The following is a 26475-nucleotide window of genomic DNA, read 5'->3' as shown; positions in this document are numbered from 1 at the left end:
CACAACATATCTAAATTTGTCAGGTGTAGGGCTCGAACCCGCACCCACATTTGTGGACTGGAACTCGTACACCATCTTAAGTCTAGCGCCTTCGACAGCTCGGCTAACCTGACTGAGCACATAGCTCTAGTGTGCGCCGGCCTTTACGTGGGGTACCTATATTTACAAGCTAACTTACTTGTATATATAAACCCGTAAAATAGGTATAGAAAATCGCTTATTCGTCGTCGGTATTAATTCAACATGGTTATGGAAGATCGGTCCAGGATCACGATTGACCAGTATTGATTGATTGTGCTCGCATGGTATTAAATCTTGCACACTTTACAGCTAGAGTTTTGGTTTCAAGTTGATAAACTTCATACTAGCATTGCAGCCTTAGAACCACGTCAGTTAACAAGGTGGGATGTCCACAAATTGACACGCAGAGCGTATGATATTGGTGTGAGGTATTTTGGTGGATGTTGTGGGATTAAGTCTTACCACATTCGAGCCATTTCTGAGGAGGTGAGGAAACGAGTATGGTATACAGGTTATTTAATTCCGTGACGTTATATATTTGAAAAATACTTGTGAAATTCGTGAATAATTAATGAGGCTAACTTCCAATCATTGCGCAGTATTTTGTTCACATGTATACATGCATCTGTAATTTTCCATTTAAGGAAGATTGACCATGACATGTTCATTTCAAAATCGAAGCCGGAAAACGAACATAGAAACAAGTTCAAGCATTATTATTGTTTATTTCATTAATATTTTATCATCATCAGGAGAGATTAATTCCTTTTTAATTCAAATATATAGATTAGGTAACTAAAAAGAAGGATTGAAATCTACGTAATCCGTTGTGATCTTTGTCATCGCCGAGTGCATGAGGATATAAATTTCGGGCCGTCCGGGTACGACCTCGTACAAACCGATATCGTAGCCAATCAGATTGCACGCAGGAAAAATATCACCTCGCCGGCCTCTAGAAAAACAAAAAAATATATAAACTAAATAAAGATTATTGTCTTATTAATGCAAAAGCTTTAGGTATGATCAAACTCTTGTTAACCATGCCTTTGTCTATTAATTAGTTATTTTTCTCTTCATTTATTTTTACTATATTCGCGATCTTGCATGTAATAGAATCGTTACTATTTTAGCTTGAGAAATAACGTGGAAGAAAGGCAGAGAGCAGTCAGAAACACACACCATTAACTGGAAAATATTCTGTAACAGCTTTGGGGATGTGAGTATTATAATTTATATTATTTACACCGTAGTTACGGCCCTGAAAGCGCACTAATTGCTAGTAGCTAATTTTCTAATCACTTTGTTTTATATATTTTTTGCAATGAGCTTTAATAATTCTAGCGTTTATTGGACTAAATTGGGAGGAAATCGAGAAAGCTTTACATAATTATATATTAACAAAGACAAGTGAAAAACGTCGAATAAGAACATCACCAGCAATGTTCATGTGTTTACTTTGTGTTTGTTCACTCTGCTTCAAACCGTGAGTAATGACAATACGGATCATTTGTCTGTCAACACGATGAGTTTTTTTTAATTTAGCGCTCCCCCCCCCCGAAAAAAAAAAGAAAATGTGATCCGCCGCCCCTGCTATATATATAGTTGCGTTCGACGAAGGAGAACACTTCCTAGGCGTGTCATATCGAGATTTGCGATGTCAGATTTACCTCGTTCTGATGTGTCGTCATAGTAACTGGAGACCATGTGTTCGCCCCATTTTGACATTTTTTTGTTAATTAAAGCATGTGAGCCATCACATACGCTGTGACGTTATAATGGTAAAATTTTTGTTAATGATCGGTAACCAAAATATAATCAACACATTCCGAACGCACATCACTAATCTGTGATTACTACTAGTATTTCTTATATAGGCGAACAAGTTTAACCTAATTATGTATCGGAGGCAAAATCTTATACTTCACTTGATGTGCCGCAAAAAGCTTTTGAGGCCTAAAACCTCATAGACATGCGGAAACTCAGCTTAGCTCCTAATTTGTGTTGTTATTCTTGTTATATTTTTATAAGGTTGAGAAAAGAAGAGTATTGGATGAAATTAAAACCTGCGTCTGGTCAGCCTTATTGCCCTGCCTTTGCTGAGCTATTGAAATAAACGACGCTGTGGCTAAATTAACGTTTATATAAACGTTGAAAATATCTTCTTTTTACAACCCTGACATGCATGAAGTGTAATACGTGCATGCAGTCTGCATGCAATTGTGTACAACATATATTAGCTATATGTTATATTGTATAATATAAATATATATATTTTGATAAAAATAATTTTTATTCATATTAAAGGTTACGATTATGCATGTGACTCACGTGAGGCAGTTCTAGCCAATCTTGAGACATCTTGAGAGTCAATATGGCAATAATATAATCTGATATAGTCAATCCTTTGATTCTTTCAAACCATATAGCAACTTTAGAGTGTCATTTTCACTAACTTCAAAAGGCTACTAAAGAAAAAGTATCGTATGTAGAATGTTGAACATAATCACAAAAGCTTTTTAGTCGCTTAGGTAGATTTTTTTTGTTTAAAGGATCTGCAATGTTTTTTTCCTCTGTTATAATTTCTCCGTTTATTTTCAAAGATGGTACATTAGTTGTTTTTGATATCGATCCTTTTCCTCGAATGAGGTTGACACTTTTCCACACGTTGCTTCACATGGGTTTTGTTATTGCTGTTTAGACTATTTTGGAATTTTTTCTACTATTTGGTTGGTTTTGTTTCGTGCAATTTTTGCCTCATAGAAATACCGAGACTTGGGGCTAGTCGCTTTAGTTTTTAAATAATCTCGATGATTCATTAGGTTTTTAAATTCGTTTGTCAGCAGTAGGGGCGCTGTGGGTGTGCTAATGTAGGGGTGGCCAAAGGCAACATTATTCCGACCAGCACGTTTTTTTTCCGACATCTTTATAAGAAAAAAGTAACGAATATTGATAAAACTGACAGGGAGTTTTGGGCAAGGACGCGCATGCATTTGCTATGACAAAGATCACGAGCTACGTCTACTAATTTAAATTGACGCTTCATGCACAATGAATATGACCGATAAATATTCACGTTTTACATACGCTTTTCAATGGAGTAGTTGTTTGAGCAACTGTTTGTGGGGAAACTGTATTACAGAGATTTCTAATCAACGTGCATTAACAAATAACGCGATACGTTATTTCAGGATACTCTATTATAGCTTTGTAATCTTAGTGGATGAGAAAGCGTATTCTATACGCAACATTTGTTTATAACCAAAATATAAACATATTCGCAATTGCTTCAATCCTCTCATCAGTTTAGTTCTTCCGCTGTACTATCTTGGTACCTTATCTTTGTATAAACTTCAGGAAGCGTTTTACTAAAAGTACTAACTTGAAAAGGATTTGCTGTAGCTCCAGCATTCTGATACGGAACATGCTGGTGTTTCTTTAGACGGTCACCATATAATGCAATAAACTGTATAAACTCACTGAACAATAAATGCGGTCGAAGATATATCGCCATTCATGATTTTATCGCGCCAATCTCCGACATTTCGAAAATTACATCCCTTGCGTAATGTTATATTAATAGAAAATATGTTTATCGGAAACCGGAAACGTTCGGAAAAAACAGCTAGTTTAGCCTGCGCGACAACAGTATAATAAAAAATTGGGGTAGTGTCGTACCGTATAATATTAGAAATAAGCGCGTCTATTTTCTGATAGTTCCAATACTTTTGGGTTATTCAGCATAACACAGCCACAAATGCAAAAATAGCTTAGTCTCTGTTATGATTGATATACTCCGACAACATGGCCACGCCGGCCACGGCGCCCCTGTTTGTCAGCCAAGGGCTTTTCGTGTCACCAGTGGGGCATATTTATCACCAATAAAAGTAAACACTTTTCTTTATTTTTTGCACATTTTAATTGTTTGCATGCGTCTAGTTTGGCTTCAGTATCTATTGGACGAATTTAATTAATAGAATAGATCTCTTCTGAATGAGAATTTGTTGTAGTTTTTATAGAATCTATTTTCAACAATTTTAGGAGGCGGTCTGCTGATTGCATCTTTGATGCATTCAAAAGCTTGGCTTGCGAGGTTGGATTAAATCACGTAGTGGTCGCTAATGCTATAGTACGTAACACACCACTCGATTTAACTTTTTCGAAATGCTTGTGATAAATACGTCTATTATTGATGTCGTTTCAGTAGTAGCTCGTGTTGGCTTTGTTATAATTTGTCCAGCTGGTAAATATCAATAATAGCTAATAGTCGTTTACTATGGGCGTGTTTTTTTTTTTCATTTTCTAACTAATTTCAATTCAAATCGCCCACTTTATGATATTCTTTATTTTCCTACTTAAGTTTGGCTATTACACTAACCCCTGACTCACTTTTACTATTGAATTTTGACTGAGTGTATCGGAACTTACCTTGGAATATGAAACTAACTTCAGCCTGTAGAAAAATATAAAAACTCCAAACATCAATAATTAATTGAGGAACAAATGAAATTTCCGTCAGTAAAATCCTTTCTTTTTCCAAAATTTGATTTTTATAATGAATGTTTTGATCACGAGCGGGCAAGATGAAATTCTGAGCTCGCAAAATAAAATTCTGAGCGGACAAGCTGAATTTTTGAGCGAGCAAGATAACCTTTTCCAGACAAAATAAAATAGACCTTATGCATAATGACGTCACAAAGCGTGATTATGATTAGTAGTCACAGCTGGAAACTTTCGAAACGAAACGTTTCACTCTGTCGACATAACTATGATAACACTATATAAAACCGTTTATGATGGCTATGAAGTACATCTTTATGATTCGTCACATCATATAAACACAACCGAAGGTGCCTGAGAGCAAAATTTGATTAAACTCGACACGTCTCCGGTTAACATTTGAGCACAAATTGGGAATTAATTGCCTGCATGTATAGACCACTGCAATATATTATTAATGCCACTAAATGCCCCAAGAGTCGTTTCGAAATTGGGCCACGCAGATTAAGTACGACTATGTTAAAGTGATGTGCGGCAAGGATTAGGAGTAAAGATGCATCAACATTACCAGAAATTTGGGACATTTTGCGTCCGCGTTCGTGGCCAGCGTCCGCTTCTTGACCCAAGGAATTGGTGAAAATTTCATAAAATGGCTCGATGGTATAATTATGCAATTATAATTATGCTTCAAATGTATATGGCCGAATGCTTAACAGACTGAAAAATCATGAAATTTCAAACGCTGTGGGAACCGTGGCGGTAAAAAATACGAAGATATTTATGAGTTATATCGGTAGCTATATCACAACCAAAGACATTTCCAACTCCGAACTTTGCATCGTCCAAAAGGAAAGTGGTGTATTTGACCAGATTGTAGAGCATGTTTACCGATATTACTATGGTTTATATAGCCGAATCATTCAAATTGGACTTGTATATAAATCGCACTCAGGAACCTAGAGGATTTGCTAGTGAGTGAATATTTTTTGTTATAACTCTTCCTTTCTGAACGATTTACAGAATTCGAACTCCGAACCAAGAAAAAAACACACATAGGAAGCGTAATTTAAAGTTTTGTGATTAAGCCATATTGTTTCGCATGAAATTTGGCCGCCATGTTTGTTTTTATCCGAATGCAAGACGCCATCTTGTCCCAAATTTCTGGTAATGATTCCAAAACCGAGTGATAATTTTTCTTCTGGTTTTTCTTTGTCGCAATGGATTCTGTTTGGATTTCTGCTTCAATGCTAGCCTCGAAGGTAATAAAAATATCGCATTTTAATCAACGAAATTATCTTGTTCATGGTCTATATTCACTTCTACTAAGTCAATGCATAATATGCTTAATATTTATATATGTGAACAACCAATACTACAGAAATTATATAATAATATAAGATATTTAGCTACGTTAATTCCATGCAGCTAAATAAATTATCTTTCTACCGAACAGGCTCTCGGCTCAACAGTTCAGTTTTAAAGAGGACAAAGGTTTCGAGCAAAATTAATTGCATAGTATCGTGCGTACAAGAACCATGTTGCAGATCTCTGAACTACATGGAAAGATTACCGCAAGAACACGCCAGTCTCTGTGAGATGTTACACGATGTCATTGATTATACCTCATCAGCGTTGCAAAAGAATTCCTCTTATGATTATGTTTTTTTCAATGCGCCACAGAAGGTAAATTTCTTACTCATATAAACGAACGTAGATCGCAGGACTTGTAGAAATAGTAGAAAATTGATATGATGATGCTTTTTATAAAATACAAATTCCGATCAAGATCCTTAAGGCTGGCGCACACCAGAGCATGCGTTGCATACGAAAAAAATCTAATATAGTGGTGCAAAATGAATTGGTGGCTTAGGCCATATTGGATTTTTAATTTCCTTATACATGCGCTGTTAAGACAATTTGTAAGCAGATAGTTTTCATTTATCCGCACACAAGAAAATTCGGAACGCGAGGCAGATTGAATTATCAAACATGCTGGATATTTGCCGTAAGTGGCACGATTAACCAAAGTCGCCCGGAAAAGTCGCCCGTTATACAATGATTTTATATAAACTTTGTTCCGTGTAAGGACGTTTGAGATTGACGCTTATGTGAGAAGCCTTTAAATATGTTTTTATAGTTACCAAGGGTCACTGTGTTTGTTTAAAAATTATAATCAGTGGCCGTAGCCAGCCTGACGACTTAGTCACGCTATGCAAAGTTTATGTTATTATCATTATTCATTTCTTAAGAAATTCATGGTTTTCACAGGCAATGAACACCAAAATATTAGCATAGCACGACTAAATTGTCGGGCTGGCTACGCCAAAAATAATTATCCTCATTCTGCATAAGGATTTAAAAAAAATGGCGTTTCTAATGTCTTTCTGCCATTTGACAAGATGCCATTTCCTATGGCCGGTTTGTTACAGAGGTTACTTGAATTTTCACGATAGGATTACTATACAAGCGCAAAAAGATCTCGTGTCTTGTTACAGGGTGCAAATTTTTCATGCAACTTGCAATGCAATTCTACTTTTGAGAAATGCAAATCTGAAAACTACGAAAATTTCATTTCTATTAAACTTCATAGACGCTACTAACTCTTAAATTTTGAATAATGAAGTAGAATTGCCGGCATTGCAAGTTGAAAGAAAAATTGCGCCGTGTAACAGGGGCGTAAAAGATAAAGCTCTCCTACTTTAAAAGCGAAAGAGACAAAACAGCTTGTAAATTATTTTTTAATTATCAGACCGTAATTTGCATGTGCAAAGTGTAGCTATTTCTAGTGCATTCATTGCGTCTTAGAATAATTGATGAAATAAAAAATGTCTAGTCACCTGCCAGAAGCCTTTAAGCATAACACAGGATGTTTTTTTTATAACAGGTATACAATGAACGATGCACCGAAAAAGGTATTTTATTAATTGTATTAGAGCCATAGTTGTAAGCTTAATTCGGGGGAGCATATTAATCATCTTATGCCCGACTGATTTCTTTTGAAAGGTTTTCTTCCAACAATTTGTAATTAATATGAGTACAGCACTATGAATATGCATGCATCCTCCAGTTTGACCGTCCAACTATATACGATCCTGTATATTATGCATGCATGCATGTTGACGTGTTTTGCATTATTTATTGCCTTTGAAATAAATTATTCTTACGGCATGAGAATAAGGCCTGTTTTCCATTTCAACAGTACCATAGCGTAAGGTAACGTATTTCTATGTGTTTCCGAGTATTGGACCAGAACTAATGACTCTAAAACAATGAGATACGCTATATTTTGCCAGGATACGGTTGAAATGGAAAACGACCTTCAGAATGTTATAGGGATATTTGCCTAGTTTGCCTTTAATTATACAGGAATATAATTATCATTCTCGCGGTGCCCTTAATAGTGGCCGAATTTATATTAGAAGACGGATTTCTAGCCTGCTCGCAGACTGAATTAGGGGGCCGGAAATTAAACGGGAAAAATTTCCACGTTAAATTTCCGGCCTCTCAATTCAGTCTGCGAGTAGGCTAACGGATTTCCGTCTAAGACGCAAAACTCGACGCAGACGGGTAACTCGTTTGTATCCCAATGTATTCCGCAAAGTTTAATTACCAGTCTTTTATTTCTATTTTGGGCAAAATTTGTCTGATTTACTCGTCAAATATAAATTTAGGACCAGTTTTCCGACAAAGACAAAAAAATCGTCCATATTCTCCGTCGTTTGAACGGAAAGTTGAACGGAGAAATTAAGACGAAGAACCTATGGTTCACCAAATTGATATCAAGACGTGTTACCCGTCTGCGTCGAGTTTTGTGTCTCAGACGGTAATCCGTCTTTTAATGATTTTTATAAATTCGGCTAATGTCCTTTGAGTTTTTCAAAAAAATACATCGGGTGAATTTAAAGGATGGGATATAAAATCATCGGGCACTATTTGCCGACCTCGGTAACTAAATTTGTACACCATATATGATTTTTACATCCACTTGCAGGAGATTATGATCTGAAATTTGAAAGCGCTCAAAACTTTACTTTACTTGACCAAAATGTGCCGAAGATGTCCAACATGACACTGATGTTCTGGATGAATACTCTGAAAGCAGACGAAATGACAGTTTTTTCCTACAGAACGAGGGAAGGTGCCGAGGAATTTATGCTTAAAATGAAGAAAGAAAAGATAATCCTTGAAGTTCAATCGCTTAAAAAGTATGAGATATATGTATTTGTTTTATGCATGTGGAATAACGAAATTGCTTTCTATCCGTTTTTAACATTTAAAAAGGTTGAAGGAAAATAAATTTCGCAACTCGACCTAACCACTGACGGCCAAAGGCAGAAAATTATGGGAAATGATTTAACCCTTTCGTGGTTTTGTCTTTTTTATGGAAATTCATGCAAATTTCGCATTTATAAAGTGTTTTTGTGAGTGACGTGAAACATGAAAAATAGAAGAGAAATCTATTGCAACTTAATGTTCGTTTGATCACTTAATAACAATACGGTTGTCTTCGAAATGAATGAATAATCATCGAAATTAGATAATTGGGTTAACGTCGTTCTTATATACAGCGAGTGTTTCTAAAAAAAACCCAAATGGAATTACCAGACCTATGGGAGCGATATTTTCAATTTATTGATCTAATCCTTATGCAATATGAAAGAGCTGTAATTTCGCTTCCCAATGATATATCTTTCTTCAGTTCGTAACAGCAAAAAAAATAAAATACATTTTTTAAATTTAAGCCACCAGTAAGTCAATTAGTGACCGAAATCAAACTTGCCTGAGTAAAGGCAAAACGAAGCAAATTTGAATTTTTGAAAATTGGAATCTATTATAGGCTTTTATAATCATGCATGTTTGCGCCAATCATGTTGTCGAATTCCATTCCAGGCGGTGAGAGAGTGTTGTAGCTTTCGACGGGCAATTTTTAACACACAATTACTTTGCCATTTCTGGCCATTATGGCATAAAAAAGATGTTATTTAAAAGATAAATAACTCCTCTCTTTTGTGCCTTAAAAATAAATCGTTTCGATCAATATTTAATATTTAAAAGATAGAAAACTTTTTTTCTGTGTTTCTATACAGTTATAGAAACACGCGTGGGTGGTTGGGAGAACGAGAAATATAATGGGCGAGTTTTTCCACGTTATTTCGAGTTCTCCCAAACTCCCACAAGTGTTTCTGTAACTATAATATAGAAACACAGGGAAAAATGTTTTCTATTTTTTTTATAATACCACTCAATTAAAAGATTTCATACAAATGTTATAATTCGACTCAATTACAAATCTCATTACATCGCTTGGCCTGTCAAGTTCGGCGGGAAAATTCCCATATTTCTATACAGTTATGTGGGGAGGTATACTGAAAGTTAGTCAGTTAGTCATACCTCTTACGAAGACAAATTGGTCATGTTCAACCTAGTTACTTTTTACTAAATCTTTAGGGAAGTAAATCCCAAGGCTTTAATGCTATTTTTAAGGTATTTCTTTATTCCGCCAATAAATGACGGTTATTGGCATCACGTGGCGATAACATGGTCTCTTGGAAAATATACAGTGTTTCTCTTGATGGTATATTAGTGTACAGTGGTGATGGTCTTTCCTCCGGCCAACCGTTGAAAGCTGAGGGTGTCTTTGTTATCGACAGTTCATTCTCGGGCAAATTGAGTCAATTAAATGTATGGAGTGATTTAAAGTCCGCTACTGCGGATCTCGATATAAATTCCACTACACAAAGCTGTTTAACTGACGAAGTTGGAAATGTTATTAACTGGCGTTCCCTTGACGACAGCTATCATGGTATTGTGGTTGGCAAGGAACTAATAAGTTCGTGTAAGCCGCTTCGAAAGAGTAAGTCGAGTATCAATTTTTGGAATTTCTCAAAGCAAATAGAATAATTATACTTAGCGGTTTTAGGCACACATTTTGGAAACTGTTCGTAGGTACATAATAATTGAAAACTGGCTCGTCTGACGTCATGCATGCATCTAACTTTTTTTTACTCTAGATCCTGATTATGACTTTATCATGGTAAAACCATCATCAAACGACGTTAACATGATAAATTTAGGAAATATTTCAAGTCTTGAGGCTTTCACAATAACAATCTGGTTAAAAAACGAAGAGAGGATGCAATATGACTCCAAATCTATGGAATATGTTGATTACAGGAATGCTAACGGGACAAAGTTGGTATCACTTTATTTTGCTGCAGAATATTTCATCTTGAAAATAATCGGAACTTTTGCAAGGCAAGTTTTTCTGACAAATAATTTTGTCTTAATAATCCCTCTGGTATTTTCTGTTGAAACGCCATTAGACTTAAATTGTCTGACAGTTTTTTTTCTTTATTGAATTTATCTTTCATAAGTTGTATCTTGCGTAAAGGAGGGAAGATGTCGTGCGCCATCATTGGTGGTTACCGATTACCTCCTGAGGGATGGGTCTGGAGGAATGGGGAACTTCTAGTTAGGCTATATTTAGGAATTTTACTACTAAAGTAGTACACCAAAAAAATCATAATTTTGCATATTTATAAAATTAGAAATATTGAAATATGTTGAGGTAGAAATGTATGACTCTTCTAATTCTAATTCACAGCACAGACATTCATGTGCTAAGATCGCTTCAGCAGTCGTTTTGGAGTTCAGATTCACGTCCGAAAAGAAATAATTTTTGCGCAATCGTACCGAAGTTGATTTGAATATATTGCGGCAAAAACTCTCTTTCTGTTCCACCATAAAACTAAGCTCTAAAACGACTAAAGCATACTTGGCACACTGACTGATATGTGTGCTGTGAACTAGACTCTAAAAAACAGATATTAATTAAGTATGTTAAGATATTTCAATATTTTCAATTCTATAAATTAATATGCAAATAACTTTTTTGTGGTGTTCCACGTTAAAGACTTATTTACTCGCTTCACATTAGCCCTGTTACGCTATGCAATTTTCTTGAAACTTGCCAAGCAATGCTACTTTTGAGATATGTAAATTTTGCAACTACTAAGCTTTTAGGGTTTTACACTCCATGGTTGTTTCATACACTTACATTTTGAAAACTCTTTAGTAATTTACATCTCTTAAAAGGAAAATTACATTGCCTTTAAACGTTTTGAGAATTTTCGTCTACGCATTCGTTTTATAAACATGGGGTGTGGGCGCAAATTTTGAAACCGCATCATTGATGGTCAGTCGCATCATTAATCTCGTTCCCAAACCCCGCCTCGGAAACACGCATCGAATGTAGCTAAATATTGTTCAAAAAGATGGCGGAGATGCAATCAACAAAGTAAACTGGCTATCATGCGTTTTATAAAAGTGTCGCAGTAAGTAGCTTTGTGATGTAACTTTTTATTGTAGGGGAACTTAGGAATATTAGATTAGACTTAATATTAGATTTTATTGTTTGTTTTACGTTTTGAAAAACGCAATTCGAAACACTCTAAATACATATAAACACGATCATGTTTATATTCGGGAGCACGTGGTCTTGAAACATATTGAAGACTGAATACGGTATTAATCCTTTTTAATACTTATAAGAGCTAGTTATACAGTTAAGCCAGAAGTTAAAAATTGTATAACTGTAAATAATTGTTGGGTCAGATTAAAGAAAAATTGCCTGATGCAGACTTAAGCGCAATGAGTAAGACAGCTGCGGAAATGTGGAAGAGACGATTAAGGAATAAACCACAAGATCTTGTAACGGTAGCTGAATGCAAAGAAGCCCTGTACGAGGCATTAGAGTCTTTGGAAAAAAATTTGACAATAATGAGAATGACCAAAATTTCCTCAGTGTGTTGAAGTTTGCAGATCATGCAAAGAAAATACCTAAGTCAAAACTGGCCATTAGCGTGCCCCCGGGAAAGCCTACAAAAGACCCTGGGTACGAGGTTGACTGGCCACATTCTTTCACAGTTTTGGAGCAGCTGGTGCTTGCAATACCCGTCTGACGGCAACATCTATTGTTAAGAAGGAAAAAAAGAGGGGAAAGCCAGTGCAGCCTGAGTCTGTTAAGCGTCGAAAAATAGCAGAAGGAACAAGGAGAAGACAACCACAAGGACAAACTCTAAGGAATAACCTATTTACTTTGGTTGCAGGAAAGCCTAAGAGATCCCACAAGTTTGCAGAAAATGTTCGTAGAAATGAACCTGTAGCCAAGAAAGAAGGAAGAAGTATGGCTACCAAAACTAAAATTTATGAACAGTAATTTAATTAATTTGGTTGCATGTAGTCTGTGAATTTACCCAGGCATACTAGCATTGAGTTATTGACTATTAATGCCTAATGATTAGCATCAACAGGACATTATACATATTGAAAGATTATATTATAAGTTATTTATGTGTTAAAGTTTCAAGATCTTGAGAATGAAGTTGTGAAATCTATCTTGTACATGTAGATAGCACTATCCGGCTTTTAAAATAGTGTTGTACAAGTTAGGAGTAATTTAGGTGTTTGAAAATTGTGCAAAATTGCAACAATTTTTTGCCACAAGAATTTGTGCCAAATTGTTTACTTTTACAAAACAAGGGGCAATTGACCCACTTGAATACCTGGCTTTTAAACATTTATCTTACTTTTATGTTTATTTTGCAAAAACAATTGTACCAAATTGCAACTCCGCTATTAAATATTATAATCACTTGCCAATTACAACAGTTTTTTCTTATATAACTTTATTTGTATGCATGCAATACAGTAATATTCTGTAACTATGAATTAAATAATATTGTAACAATTTAAAGGGCAAATGGCAGTAGTTTGTTCAAAATGTTTTATAGAATTTATACACAGTTTTTCGCATGTCTGGTTTTATTTGAGTGTGTTGTAAACCTAGCATTACAAGTATGACATGAAAATTCCTTTACTTTACCGTGCACTCTCGTGTTACGTATCAGATCATATTTGGTTCCAAATACTTTTTTGCATGTTTCGCATTTAAACTTCTCTTGGTGTGTATTCATGTGTTTCAGCAAAGCTACTTTACCAGGAAAATTCTTGTTGCATATAGCACACATGCACTGTTCACATGTTTTTTCATGGTAAGTTGTAAGTTGCATGTTTTGCCTTCCGGAATGATTTTGCACATTTTCCACATTCATATTTGATCATACCACAATCTATGTCTTCTAGTCTTCTTTGGCCTTCCTTTCTCCAATCCTACAAAAAATGTTTAAAATCTGTTATGAATCTGTTTGAAAATCTAAATCAAACATTTTTTTGCCTAAGTCTAATCTAATATTCCTAAGTTCCACTACAATAAAAAGTTAGATCCCAAAGCTACTTACTGACACCTTTATAAGACGCATGATAGCCACTATACCTTGTTGATTGCATCTCCGCAATTTTTTTGAACAATATTTACATTCGATGCGTGTTTCCGAGGCGGGGTTTGGGAACGAGATTAATGATGCGACTGACCATCAATGATGCGACTGATTGTCTACGGTTTGGAAATTTGTGTTGGCGCCGTGTCGCTAACCACGCTGGTCCAAATTAACTAAATTTCTCCAACTCGTGCAGGTTCATATATTGTCAGCGGACAACGTACATAAAATTGAGAGCAGTACGTAAAACGAAAAGCTTCTAATTTTAATGCGAAGACCGATGAAGAAGTCTGAGCTTTATGTACTGGGAGAAAATTTGCCGAATATGACCACCGTGAATTAACTAATCGTTTATTAATTTTAAAAGGAAAGTAAAGATTCCATTGTTTTGGAATGAATCTCCAGCATACTGGCACCATTTGTCTACGACATGGTCGAGCGATTCTGGCCACTGGAAGATATATCTCGATGGTTCCTTGGTCTCCATTATGCATGATGTAGCTTCAAGTATTACCTTTCATGCAGAAGGAAGACTTTCCTTACGTAAGTGCTATGCCAATTTATTTAATAATGCTCAGTAGGCTGTTGCTCAAAAGCCGGTTAACGCTGACCGAAGGTTAAAAATGCCTAACCCCTCTTAAATTTGGGTCATTTGCGTTGGACAAAGAATTTTTGAGGCTAAAAATGGATGTAAATGTGTTCCCCATCTCGATGAAGTTTATCAATTTCGCTGAGTGATTTTACGCCATTCAACGATCAACACCATTATTTCTTTTAGGCATTGGTACGATACAATGCAATAAGTTAAATATTTAACATTATATGGCAAGTGCTTGTTTTGGTTAATTCTGCAATTTGATTGGCTGCTGACAGGTCTGGATTTCCCGTATTGCCCACGGGCAATACGCAGTTCTTATTGCCCTGTCAAAACAAGGCAAAACTCACGGCAAAAACTAACTAAATTTAAACTGAAAAACAGATTAAATTTTTAAACGGAAAATAATGAATTTGAAATAAAAATAATAAATTTATATTTTACAAAATAGAGAGGTTTTTTTAACTTTAGGCCGATGTTTTGGTGTCGTGTGCCCGGATGAGATTGATCATTAAAATTACTCATAAAGAATTAATCATTAATCATTAACTTCGACTGTTCGGTCTGTACGGTACAATATCAAACCTCGGTCTTGGTGTATTGACCTCGCTATCGCTCGGTCAATACGGCACGACCTCGGTTTGATATTTTACCGTACAGACCTCACTCTCAGTCAGTAAGTTTTTAATATTTACTAGGCAGAAAAAAGCAAATTTGTAGGGTCGTGAGGTATTGTGGTTTTGCGTAGTTACACGAGCATAATCCACGAATTCGTTTAACTTCACTACATGTGGTTTGGCTGTAAGTTGTTTTGATATCGTGCGAAAAAAAAATAAGAAACATATCATTTACGAGGTTATAACAAAATTCTACAAGATCAAGTGCGATATTTCGACTTTTATTCTGTTCACCATTTGCGTTTGTTTTTATGCCTTTCTACTGTAATTTGTTTCACTATAAGTTTTAATGTTCAATCATCTATCCGTGATATACTTGTAATAATAGTACTGTCAGGACAACTCATTATTTCATCGGCGCATTCGAAATGTATAGTTTATCAGTTACTGCTATAAAATTAAGTCTCAGTTTAATGTTTTTAAAGATAATCCACGTACACCAGTAATTGCCTAGTAACATTATTGATATGTGACAGACAAATGAAACGCTAAAAAGAATCAAGTCGAAATCTCCTACTTTAATTTTGCGACGTGTTAATCTTGATCTTTATTTGCTTCCGTGCTGTCGAACGGATGTAAAAAGTGTGCTTTGACTCAGGGCGGAGGAACATGGGAGATGGGGGTGTCCAGGGGGGACCTAGCCCCCCAAAAGTAAGCCCCCCAAAAATTGTCAGTCGTCAAATTAATGCTCCCCGGCGTATCAAAATGCTAATAAGATATCCTATATATATTGTGTTACGGATCAAGTGAATGTAAATTGACTTTCTTTGATCTTTCATAGTTGTCTTTAACAGCAGAATATTCGTGGTTGTATAATTATTGTTATTATTTCCGAACCACCATTTTGTTTGGAAGTTATTTTGAAAATTTGAGAGATGATTTTTCAAATGTAGAAGATATCACTACACGCGCTGTGCTTTTTTCAGATTGTGTTTGCCCATGAAAAACTACGATGAAAACGGCAAGTAAGAATTTGAAATGGCCATTTCCGAAGATCTAGATCGTTGAAATTCCAAAAAATCAGCCCCCCTAAAATATATTATGTTCCGTCGCCCCTGCAGTGTGACTGCCCTGTGTTTCTAAGAGTAAGAGCACACGTAGAGACGTGAGAGAATTTAAAAACAGTGCACAAACCACTGCACACAACCACTGACAATGCCCTTCGATCCCAAAAATTTCCTTTTTTACTGCCTTCTACTGGAACAAATCACCCTATTTTTTAATTCTACTGTGTACATATCCTGCGATAACATTTAATTATAGGAAAAATTTATAGGAACGTGAATTATATTTAGAGCAATTATGTTCAGGATTGCTTTTAGCAGAATTAAAATTGACAAATCAAACTATAAAGGGAAAGACTACGTAGAATTCCTCCGGTGAAATTGTAACAAGTCGTATTCTTGTCATAGCCTATGTAGTTTTATTTGCTTATAACGCCCACAGAAACCCCTCAGGCGCGGATCCAGCCGAAAATCTGACCGTGTCATATTGGACTAAAAATTTTCCGGTCGGGGGGGGGGGGCGTATGGCGAAGGGGGAACGTTTAAAAGCGAATATTGTAATTTGTAAATCCCTGTACTTTCATAAAACCACAAAACCATTTTCAAAATTTTTATTAAGGTATTTACGGATATTTCATTCACACTCAACATAACGTGAGATTTGCATACACAAATTATTCACAGCGTAAATGCAAATTTGTATCATATGGCGCTTTCCATTAAGCGGCCAAAAAGGTCAGACCGGTCATATTTTTTAACATGTTATTTGTAAACTATATCCGAGTTCGAAGTCGAGAAGTGTCGAACTTTATTGTTTATCATGTTTATTGCGCAATCAAAAACAGGCCACCGTGTCGCACCGTGTCGCACCGTGGCTCACGTGGCAAAAGCTTGCCCTGTGATTGGTTTGCTACACTGCAGTGCACCGTGTCCGAACGTTACTATATTTAGTAACAATTGCGCAATAATCTGCACGCTGACCGTGTCAACTAGTTGCTGTGATCGCAGCTTCGAATGCACGACTAGCTTCCGAACATACTCGGCACAATTCGGCAAGCTTTCGGCGAATTTTATAGTTCAATGTTAACTGAACAATCATAATATGAAACAAGGAATAATAATTGGGAATTTGTTACCACTTTTAGCAGGAATTGGTAATAATATGACAACGATTACGAAAGATATTACTCAAATAATTTGTTTTAGACATATATTTCCTTAATTCTGGTGTGATTCAAAGAATTAATATGTACTTCTAAATAATGTGTGAATATTAGATTGCAGATGGGAAAATTCTGGATGGGAAAATCTGACCGTGGCTCGAGCCACGTTCGATACGGTCTGGATCCGCGCCTGCGGCCCTACCTTGCAGGTACACTAGTATAGTCACTTAAATTTTAGATGGTGGTATGGCGCACAATAGCCATCAAAGTAGACTTAATGTTTGGAGCTATGAAATTGATGGCCATGCTTTATCATTAATGGCAAACAAAGGACCATTGTTTGAAAACGGTAATGTCTTCGCGTGGTATGGAGTAAAATCCAAGGTTACGGCAGGCACAGTCTTCGAAGAAACCTCGAGTGATGTACACAACTCTCGTAAGTATGACCTCTCCGAAGGCCATGTTTCTCAAGTGTTTTGATTAGCACGTTACGTTCTCCATGAAACAAATTGAAACGATTGCATTCATAGAGTTTATTAAGGTAAGCTCCAGTAGGTCATCGATGAAAATGACTGCAGGATTACAGCATTTGATTCACTTTATACCGATATGCGGATTTCAACAAAAATGTATGCGTAATCCAAACATAAAAACGTTTGTTTAAAACAACAAACAATTTTCATATTCGTACCATCAATAGGGCCTATAATATTCTTTATTCATCACTTTATGCAGTGTCATCTGAATATTTCATCTTTTGAACGAACTTGCCACATTAAAATGTGATTCACTGATTCACTCAATCCCCTCACTTTATGCTGATGATACGGTAATCTGTGCATCTTCTAATGATTGCATTGACCTTGTTAACAAAGTAAACATTGATCTTAAAAATTTATCAAAATGGATGCAACAAAACAAGCTTGTAACGCATCCTAGCAAATCTAAACATATGTTCATTGGATCTTCTTATAACCTTCAAAATAAAGTAATTTGTAACCCCATTTTAATTAATAATAAGTCAATTCCAAGAACGGATAAATTTTCGTGCCTTGGTGTGAACCTTGACGAAAGGTTATCGTGGGAAACACACATTGAATCTATCTGCTCTAAAGTTAGTGCTGGTATTGGTGCAATAAGACGAGTTAAACCTTTTGTACCACTGCCGACGTTAAAATTGTTATATAATGCTGCTGTACAGCCTTATTTTGATTACTGCAGCCTATTATGGGACAATTGCGGCATTGGTCTCAAAGATAAACAGCAAAGATTTCAGAATAGAGCTGCAAGAGTAATCACTGGGGCCACCTACGATATTCGATCAGTTGATCTACTTAGAAATTTAAATTGGAAACCTCTTGAATCTAGGCGAAACTACCTAAAATCCATCTTTATTTACAAAATTCTTAATGGTCACACCGCTCCCAATCTTAAAGAAGTCTTTCGTCCTAATAGTGATAGAGACATTTCATACAATCTCACGAATAGAGAAACTGATTTAGCACCACCTATGCCAAAAAAGGAATTTGGCAAGAGGTGCTTTAGTTATAATGTAACATGTTTCTGTTATTAACTGTTTCATGTCTTTAATTTCCCTGTCCTACGTCCATGTAATTTTGTAGTTTCATTTTTTTTTAAATATCACGCCCCTCATTGAAATCAGTCAGCTGTTGAGGCTAGCGTGACGAAATAAAGTCTATGTATGTATGTATTAAAATTGGCTTGAAATTAACTGGAGATACTGCGACTACGAGTACGACTACGAGCATATACGAGATTCGTCATTCTCGCGTCTGACCTTTACGAAATTTCAACCACTTTTTCCAGTCCGTTGCCGTTTAATTTCTTCTTGTGACTCTAAAAATCCAACACCTACAGAAATGTCAAGTTAAACGTTAACTGTTGCGAATATTATCACAATATTGAAAATCAAATTTCATAAAAATGCTCTTGGGCGAGACAGGCCAAATAAATAATTAGCCTGCTGCTTATCAACTTTTTCTTGCCAGGGTCGGTGTCTATATACCAGATGGATTTTCCCTCCGCTTCAAACAAGAACTACGTATTAATAAAAGACGCTGTCCATGAAGAAATCAAGGTCTTCTCCCTTTGTTTTTGGGCAAAATTTTTGCAAGAACATGCTGGCGTATTTGTCTACTCAAGTCCAACCCATGATGCTGAAATTGGGGTTTTTCTATATAGTGACTTTGTTTTGGACCTCATTATCAAGGAATCGGGGAAAAACGGGTTAGTAATGGACATTTGTTTCTCAATTTCAATATAAAAAATCATGCACAACAAAATATTAGCTACTGTACAGAAAGCAATTAAATTATACGATCCACGTTACCCAACACCAAAATAAAGACGAAAGTTTGACATTATAAAATTTAATTACGCAAATCCGCAGACATGACTAGCCTCCGGAGATTATTCAGCAATACTTTGTTATTCGCGAAAGTGAGTGCAATTAAGTGAGCTTCAGCAGGAAAGTAAACTTTCGAACCGTAAATGAATCAATAATTATTACCGTGCATTAAAACGAAATTCTGAAGAATGTTTACGAATTACGTCTCATTTGCTCTCTTTTCGACTCCTGCTACACAAAAATCATGCTGTCCCAGACGCACAGAAATGCCAAGAAGTTCATTATACGTTAACTATTGCGAATCTTCATCACAACATTGTAAAATCAGATCTCATACTTGACGTACAATCCTGGTGAAACATTGACGCACACTCGGTGTAAATTGACACTACAGTCAGCAGTCACGGAATATATCTCAAAATTCTCCCCCTTTCCCCCACAAATCAATGTTGGGTGATGTGTCAAACTCATTCAAACGTTTTAGCATGGACTTAACATTGATTAGGGGGTGAGTGGTAAAATCGACACAGAAGTGTTGATGTTTTGAGTAAAAAACTAAAAATCAATTAGAGCGTATAGTCAATGGTTTTGGCCAGGATTGTAGGCCTGACGGAGAAAGGCCTCAATTAAATTGTATAGTATTTCTATCTTTAAGGCCTGCGATTTCCCACCACAAATCGTGGCATTTTTATTGCCTACAGTGGAGAAGCAGTGATGGTTTAATCCTGATTTATCAAGACGGAAAAAACCTTGGGACGAGAATCGAATCAAAAGGTTACACAATACCTTTCAAAGGCATCGTGGTTCTCGGCCAGGAATTGGATTCTTATGGCGGAGGTTTTCAGACCGCACAGGCATTTAAAGGAAGCCTCGCAGGGTTAAATCTCTGGAGCCAATTTTTGACAGCAAATATTATACAAGGAATGGCATCCGGGGTCCTAAATGTTAACGGAAATCTTCTCCAATGGAGAAATTTCAGAAATCATACATTTGGTAACGTAACTGCACGACATGGATCCGAAGCAGAGATTCCAGGTATTTTGTGATATAATCTCATTTTAATTTATTATTTTGGTTGCAACTGATGAATAGGCAACCCATGACTTTGAAACAGTATTTCTTTTCCGTTCCTCATCAGAGACACGATTGTCAGCCATTCTTGACAAAATGCAAAATCATGTGTAGGATCACGGATGTTCATTTTTCTACCATCAGCAGAAAAAAACAACAAGAAAAACACCAGGGGCCGGTGGTAAGAAACCCGGATAGCGTTATCAACCAGTAGTGATTTTTTTAACAATTCTAAAAATGCTCGAAAAGTGATAAAATTTCAGCTTTAGAAACAACACTTATTAAAGAGGATCTGTGATTTAAGAATACCAAGATTTGATTAAAATTATGGCAAACAACGGGCGATTTTAAAGCGATGAATAAATAGCGCTATCCAGCTTTCATACAATCGGCCCTAGTAATGTGTACACACCCATAATCAACTTTTCTCAAGTGGAATCATGCTTCACAATTCTTTCAGAATATCGAGTACAGAGTCTTCGAGATAAGTGGTGTGCGGAAAACATCACTGAAGTTTTAACTTATGCAAGATTTGTTCTCGGTGCGGACACAGATGGCTACAGGTGGCGGTGTGTTGCACCTGCGGCCATGTTGGATGAAAATATGTGTTACAATATCACTAAGAGTTCATCTTTGTACTATCCCATGGACACGAACGAAGACATTTTCGGAAATAATTGAAAAATATTTCCTTGACATAAATAACTTTGATATACGTATAAATTGGTTCCAATATAACAGGGAGCAGCGTGACAGCATCTTCAAACATGCAACTTCACGTCAAATCAGGTATAACGACTTATATAGGAGAGGTAGTAACTGCATACTAACTCTCCTGACGAAAGCCCTAAGGTTGAAACGTCGAGAAGTGTTTTGCTTATTTTAGGCAGTCGTTATACTACATTTGATGCTACTTATAAATAGGTAAAATAGATGCCATGTACTTAAAGTTATGTTTTTGTCCCGGTAATAATTTTGAAGTGCTTTACATGCAATTACCAAAAATTTTGGGTTAGAGCTAGGGTCATCTGATTGAATATTTAACAGTGTGAATTACTATAAAGAAGCACAACGAAATTTTGCACAACGCACCTTTTGCACTGTGGTTTTTGCATCGACGCACTAAGATGATCATTTCCACTAGGGTTAACATCCACACAAGGTCCTTCGTATATAATTACCTTCACATCATAAACTATTAAAATGGAATTTATTTAACTTTGATCAAAATAAACGAAATCTTTTTCTTTATGTATTATGTTGCATGTATCCAAAGAGTGCAAACTATTTAAGAAAGTCGGAAAGCACGAGCCGGAAAGCGCTCAAAACGCCAGCGCACACTGCAGGAACTTTCTTACGCATACCGTCAGGAGTGACGCTCAGCTCAGCGGATAGCTCTAGTGGCCGCGGCGGGCTTTAAGAATGGCGCAGCTAACAACAGAGCAAATTAAAAAGTCTTCCTTGTTTTGCATTACACAGAAACGCAAAATACAGCTGAAGCATAGAAACATATTTTAACAACGGTTCCCTGAACGAAATCTGCCACTTAAATCAACTATCACGAAAAACGTCCAAAAGCACTCTACCGAGAAAACCAGCCTAAATCTCAACAAAGGCAATTCTGGTCGTCGCAGAACATCATGCACGATGTGCGCAAAATATGGCTGCTGTTTGAGATTTACTTGAAGAGTGCTCACACATCAGTGCCTGTCGCAACCTCTGGCTGTTTCGTGGCTAAACATAGCTATAAAGCTATATGTATAATGTTCTAGGCCTTTGATAGTAATGTAATCATCCACCACTTACTACGCATTTTTCTCGTTACTTACTTGCGCCGTAACAGTTGGATTTCAGTCTTTCGGATTACGTAACATAGATGGTGAAAAAAACATTACACCAAAAGCTTGTCCTAGCTAGCTTGCCGTCCGCACGAAACCTGGGGACGCGATCTGATTAGCTACGTATTCAATTATAGATTGTGATTGGTTAATGCGATAAATTAATAATGATTGTGATTCAAATAATGATTTTGATGCATGACGTTAGACCGAAAACTGGGTCTTCGCTACGGCAAATCTTCTCTTCAATTGAAGAAACAGTATCGGTAGGGCAAGAGCGTTTTAGTGCTTGTTCTGTCCCGTTTGTCTACAGTCGTGGTTCTCTTTTAGGCGTTCTTCAATGTCAGATATTTGTGATATTAATCCAAACCGCTTCTTTAGAGCGTTCACACAGCTTCGGCATATGTACTGGCTCCGTTCTAAACCGACAGTGAATGGCTTGCTCTCACGTTCAGACTGTATATTTCCCTTACTCCTTTCTTGAACTAAATATCTATCTTTCGCTCGGCTAAACGTTTGTTGGCAGAGGACACAAAACTGCGAACTTGCCGAAATTACAATGATACAATGATCTACATAAATCCCGATGGCGCATAATTTTACACAAAATTTCCGCATTGGCGGAAGTAAGCTGCAAAAAATTGCAAACAAATTATTTCGACGAATAAATTATAGAACATGGATTTCGGCGCTGATGCGCAGACGCTATATTACAATATTTCGATTTATACAATAATTCGATTTATACAATAACTCGATTTATAAAACATTACAATAGTATGATGAACGTTATAAATATTATTGGTCATACCTGACATTTTTTCACTAATACTAAATTAGTAGTGCTGTATTGTTTTTAAAAATACTTTGGTGAAATTACTTCTGTCGTTTCCCCGTCGATAACCTGGAACAAAGCGATATTGATTAAAAATATTTTGAACAGCGGTCGAAGGCGCCAGACTTAAGATGGTGTACGAGTTCTGGTCGACAGTTGTGGGCGTGGGTTCGAATCCCACACCTGACATAAATTATTTGAACATGTTGGAAAATAATTTTTGGGCTTGTCAAAAATTCCTCACACCTCTTTACGTGAAAAAGAAGTAAAAAATTAAAAAAGTTATTAGCGATAAGAATACACTAGACACAATATTTTACAGTGGACATAATGTTCCAATCCGGATTGGCAAACTTTTCTACAAATAAGAAAGATACTTAACCATATAACCGTAAAACATTTTGTACAGGCAATACTGCAATAGTACTCGTTATCGGACAAAAGCCTTTGCAATGTCTAAAATTGGGCGGCAACGTTTTGTAGTTAGCGATTCCGATTGGTCTAAGGCGTTGGTTTAAGGTACCAGTCATTTCGATGGAGTGGGTTCCAATCCCACCGCTTCCAAATTCCATGAAATTTAGCATTTGAGACTCGTTTATTTTATACTTGAAGAGCAATCCAATAAACTTTGATCACTTATGTAGTATCAGGTTTTGCAAAATGCTAAAAAGCATAGGCTTAGGTAGCGTAGCCGTGTGGTCTAAGGCGCTGGTATCAGGCACCAGTCATTTCGATAGCGTGCGTTCGAATCCAACCGCTGCCATTGTCGGGCCGAATGTATGTCATGCAGAAACAATTTTTTTAAATTTTGACATCCAGGGGTATACGTAATTTTCAAATTTTTTTATACCAGTAGGTGTCGTTGCAGTGTGGTAGCTACTCGTCAATTGGCCGAGCGGTCTGAGGCGCCAGACTCAAAAATGTCGTGAGGAATTTTGGTCCACAATGGTGGGCGTGGGTTCGAATCCCACACTTGACAAATTTGGAAATGTTTAAAAATAATTTTTGATATATAAATAAAACAAGCTTCTAAATTTTTATTGCTTAACATCTAGGTCGACAAATGCGTACTCAAATATGTGTTTCTTTCAAATTATTCACTTATTCACTTTTTTTCAAAGATAACATTTAAAAGAAAGATTTAGGGGTGTTTATATTAAAACCGGGACTTTTTTCATCAAAAATAAAATGGGACGTTTTTCATCCAGCTTTCTTTATATGGAAGTTTCTTCACCGGGACATTTGCAACCCGGACATCACGTTGCTTTGGTAACGGGGGAAAATTCAAATATGCATGGAGAAATGTTTACAAAAAGCCTTTTATTGCCAAATATTCCTCTTTAGCTGGAGCTGTTCTTAATCTTCTAAACACTATTAACAGTCTTTTATTTATTTTTAAGTCTTGTTTACCAGAATGCAATGTTTTTTGCTTCGTATTTAAACAAGCGAAATAGTTATTAAAATGTGCTCCCGACATCTTCCGGCAATTTCCGAATCTGAATATTGAATATTAAAAGTCAGCATAATAATATTCTGGTCAGGCGGGATGTAGCATTTATACGGTAAAAAGCATCCCGTTTAAAATGGGATACCATTGTCGAAACTCGGATCCAGCCTATCAGTAAAAATGTACCGGTTTCATATAGATGGAATGCGATGAATATTATAGAAATTCATAGATGCTGGGACCCCGAGGTACAGAATACCAATCAGAAGGACAACTCCATTGTTTTTTAGGTAAGTAATTCAGCAAGTATCGTTACTGAAGCTATCACCCCCCTGTCCATATTGGAAACGGCGCTGTTGGCAGGGGGGTGATTCTTCTAATTACGGCACTTGCTGAGAGACGAATCCATTTCCGGAAAAAAAAACAGTGGAGTTGTTTGCCCGAGCATCGTCCTGTCTCGACAAACTGCACATCACGGAGAGCCGGAGGAATGAAAGTCAATATTTTGTTAGAATTTGAATGCCTTATTATGCTAAACTCACGGCAAAATCAGACACCCAAATTGAATGCATCAACCTAATTACTATTCTATTTACACAACTGTGCGTTCATCATGTATTCAATGTTGCGGCAAAGACGTACAGGCGCCCAAAAAACCCAAAACTATTGAAATCACCTATTGTTAAATTTTTGCTCGTGGGGATTAACGCAACTTATAAAATGCTAAAATGCTAAATAGACATATGTGGTTTTAATTTGAAGAGCATGCGTCATCTCTATAGGAAAGCTTAAAAACAGCGATTAAGATTTTTTTCACTAATACTAAATTAGTAGCGCTATATTATTTTAAAAAACACTTTTGTGAAATTTCTTTTGTTATTTCCCCATCGATAACGTGGAACGAAACGATATTGGTTGGAATATATTTTGAAGAGTGAGGCTGGCCGAGCGGTCGAAGGCACCCACCAGACTTAAGATGGTGTACGAGTTCTGGTCCACGGTTGTAGGCGTGGGTTCGAATCCCACACCTGACATATTTGGACATGTTGGAAAATAATTTTTGGGCGGTTCAAAAATTCCTCACACCTCTTAACGTAAAAAGAAAGTGAAACATTAAAAAAAAATTTTAGCGATAAGAATACACTAGACACAATATTTTACAATGGACATAAAGTTCCAATCCGGATTGGCATACTTTTCTACAAATAAGAAAAATATTTAACCATACAACCGTAATACATTTTGTACAGACAATAGTACTCGTTATGGGACATAAGCCTTCGGGATATCCAAAATTGGGCGGCAACGCTTTGTAGGTAGCGTAGCCGAGTGGTCTAAGGCGCTGGTTTAAGGCACCAGTCATTTTGACGGTTTGGGTTCAAATCCCACCGCTGCCAAATTCCATCAAATTTTAGCATATGAGACAAATTTATTTTATACTTGAAGAGTAATCCAATAAACTTTGATCACTTATGTAGAATGAGGTTTTGCAAAATGCTAATTAGCATACGCTTAGGTAGCGTGGCCGAGTGGTCTAAGGCGCTGGTTTCAGGTACCAGTCAATTCGATGGCGTGGGTTCGAATTCCACCGCTGCCACTGTCGGGCCGAATGTATGTCATG

General features: G+C 36.5%; 1 protein-coding gene and 2 non-coding genes across 3 annotated transcripts; all 3 read left to right on the top strand.

The window, feature by feature from the left end:
- The first annotated feature begins 19324 nt into the window (after positions 1–19324).
- On the top strand, positions 19325–21909 carry LOC114540162 (serum amyloid P-component-like). Its single transcript, XM_028560438.1, has 3 exons — positions 19325–19542; positions 20319–20698; positions 21195–21909. The coding sequence occupies exons 1-3, from the start codon at positions 19325–19327 to the stop codon at positions 21413–21415; spliced, it is 819 nt and encodes a 272-aa protein (XP_028416239.1). The 3' UTR covers positions 21416–21909.
- Positions 21910–26169: 4260 nt separating this feature from the next.
- Trnal-aag lies at positions 26170–26251 on the top strand. The gene has a single exon. It is a non-coding gene; the product is annotated as a tRNA-Leu (tRNA).
- A 118-nt stretch (positions 26252–26369) lies between these two features.
- Trnal-cag lies at positions 26370–26451 on the top strand. Its single transcript has one exon. It is a non-coding gene; the product is annotated as a tRNA-Leu (tRNA).
- The last annotated feature ends 24 nt before the right edge of the window (positions 26452–26475 follow it).

The sequence above is a fragment of the Dendronephthya gigantea genome, unplaced genomic scaffold (genome assembly GCF_004324835.1).
Source record: "Dendronephthya gigantea isolate DGI-Jeju-01 unplaced genomic scaffold, DenGig_1.0 000003F, whole genome shotgun sequence".
In the NCBI taxonomy this organism is placed as follows: domain Eukaryota; kingdom Metazoa; phylum Cnidaria; class Anthozoa; order Malacalcyonacea; family Nephtheidae; genus Dendronephthya; species Dendronephthya gigantea.
This window is presented reverse-complemented; position numbering and strand designations above follow the sequence as displayed.

What these genes read in the sequence shown, in the direction of transcription:
- LOC114540162 (XM_028560438.1), top strand. Translation starts at nt 19,325, where the DNA reads ATGGATTTTCCCTCCGCTTCAAACAAGAACTACGTATTAATAAAAGAC. An exon ending in AAGGAATCGGGGAAAAACGG is followed by an intron (nt 19,543 to 20,318) that starts GTTAGTAATGGA and finishes TCTATCTTTAAG; the next exon opens with GCCTGCGATTTCCCACCACA. An exon ending in ATCCGAAGCAGAGATTCCAG is followed by an intron (nt 20,699 to 21,194) that starts GTATTTTGTGAT and finishes CAATTCTTTCAG; the next exon opens with AATATCGAGTACAGAGTCTT.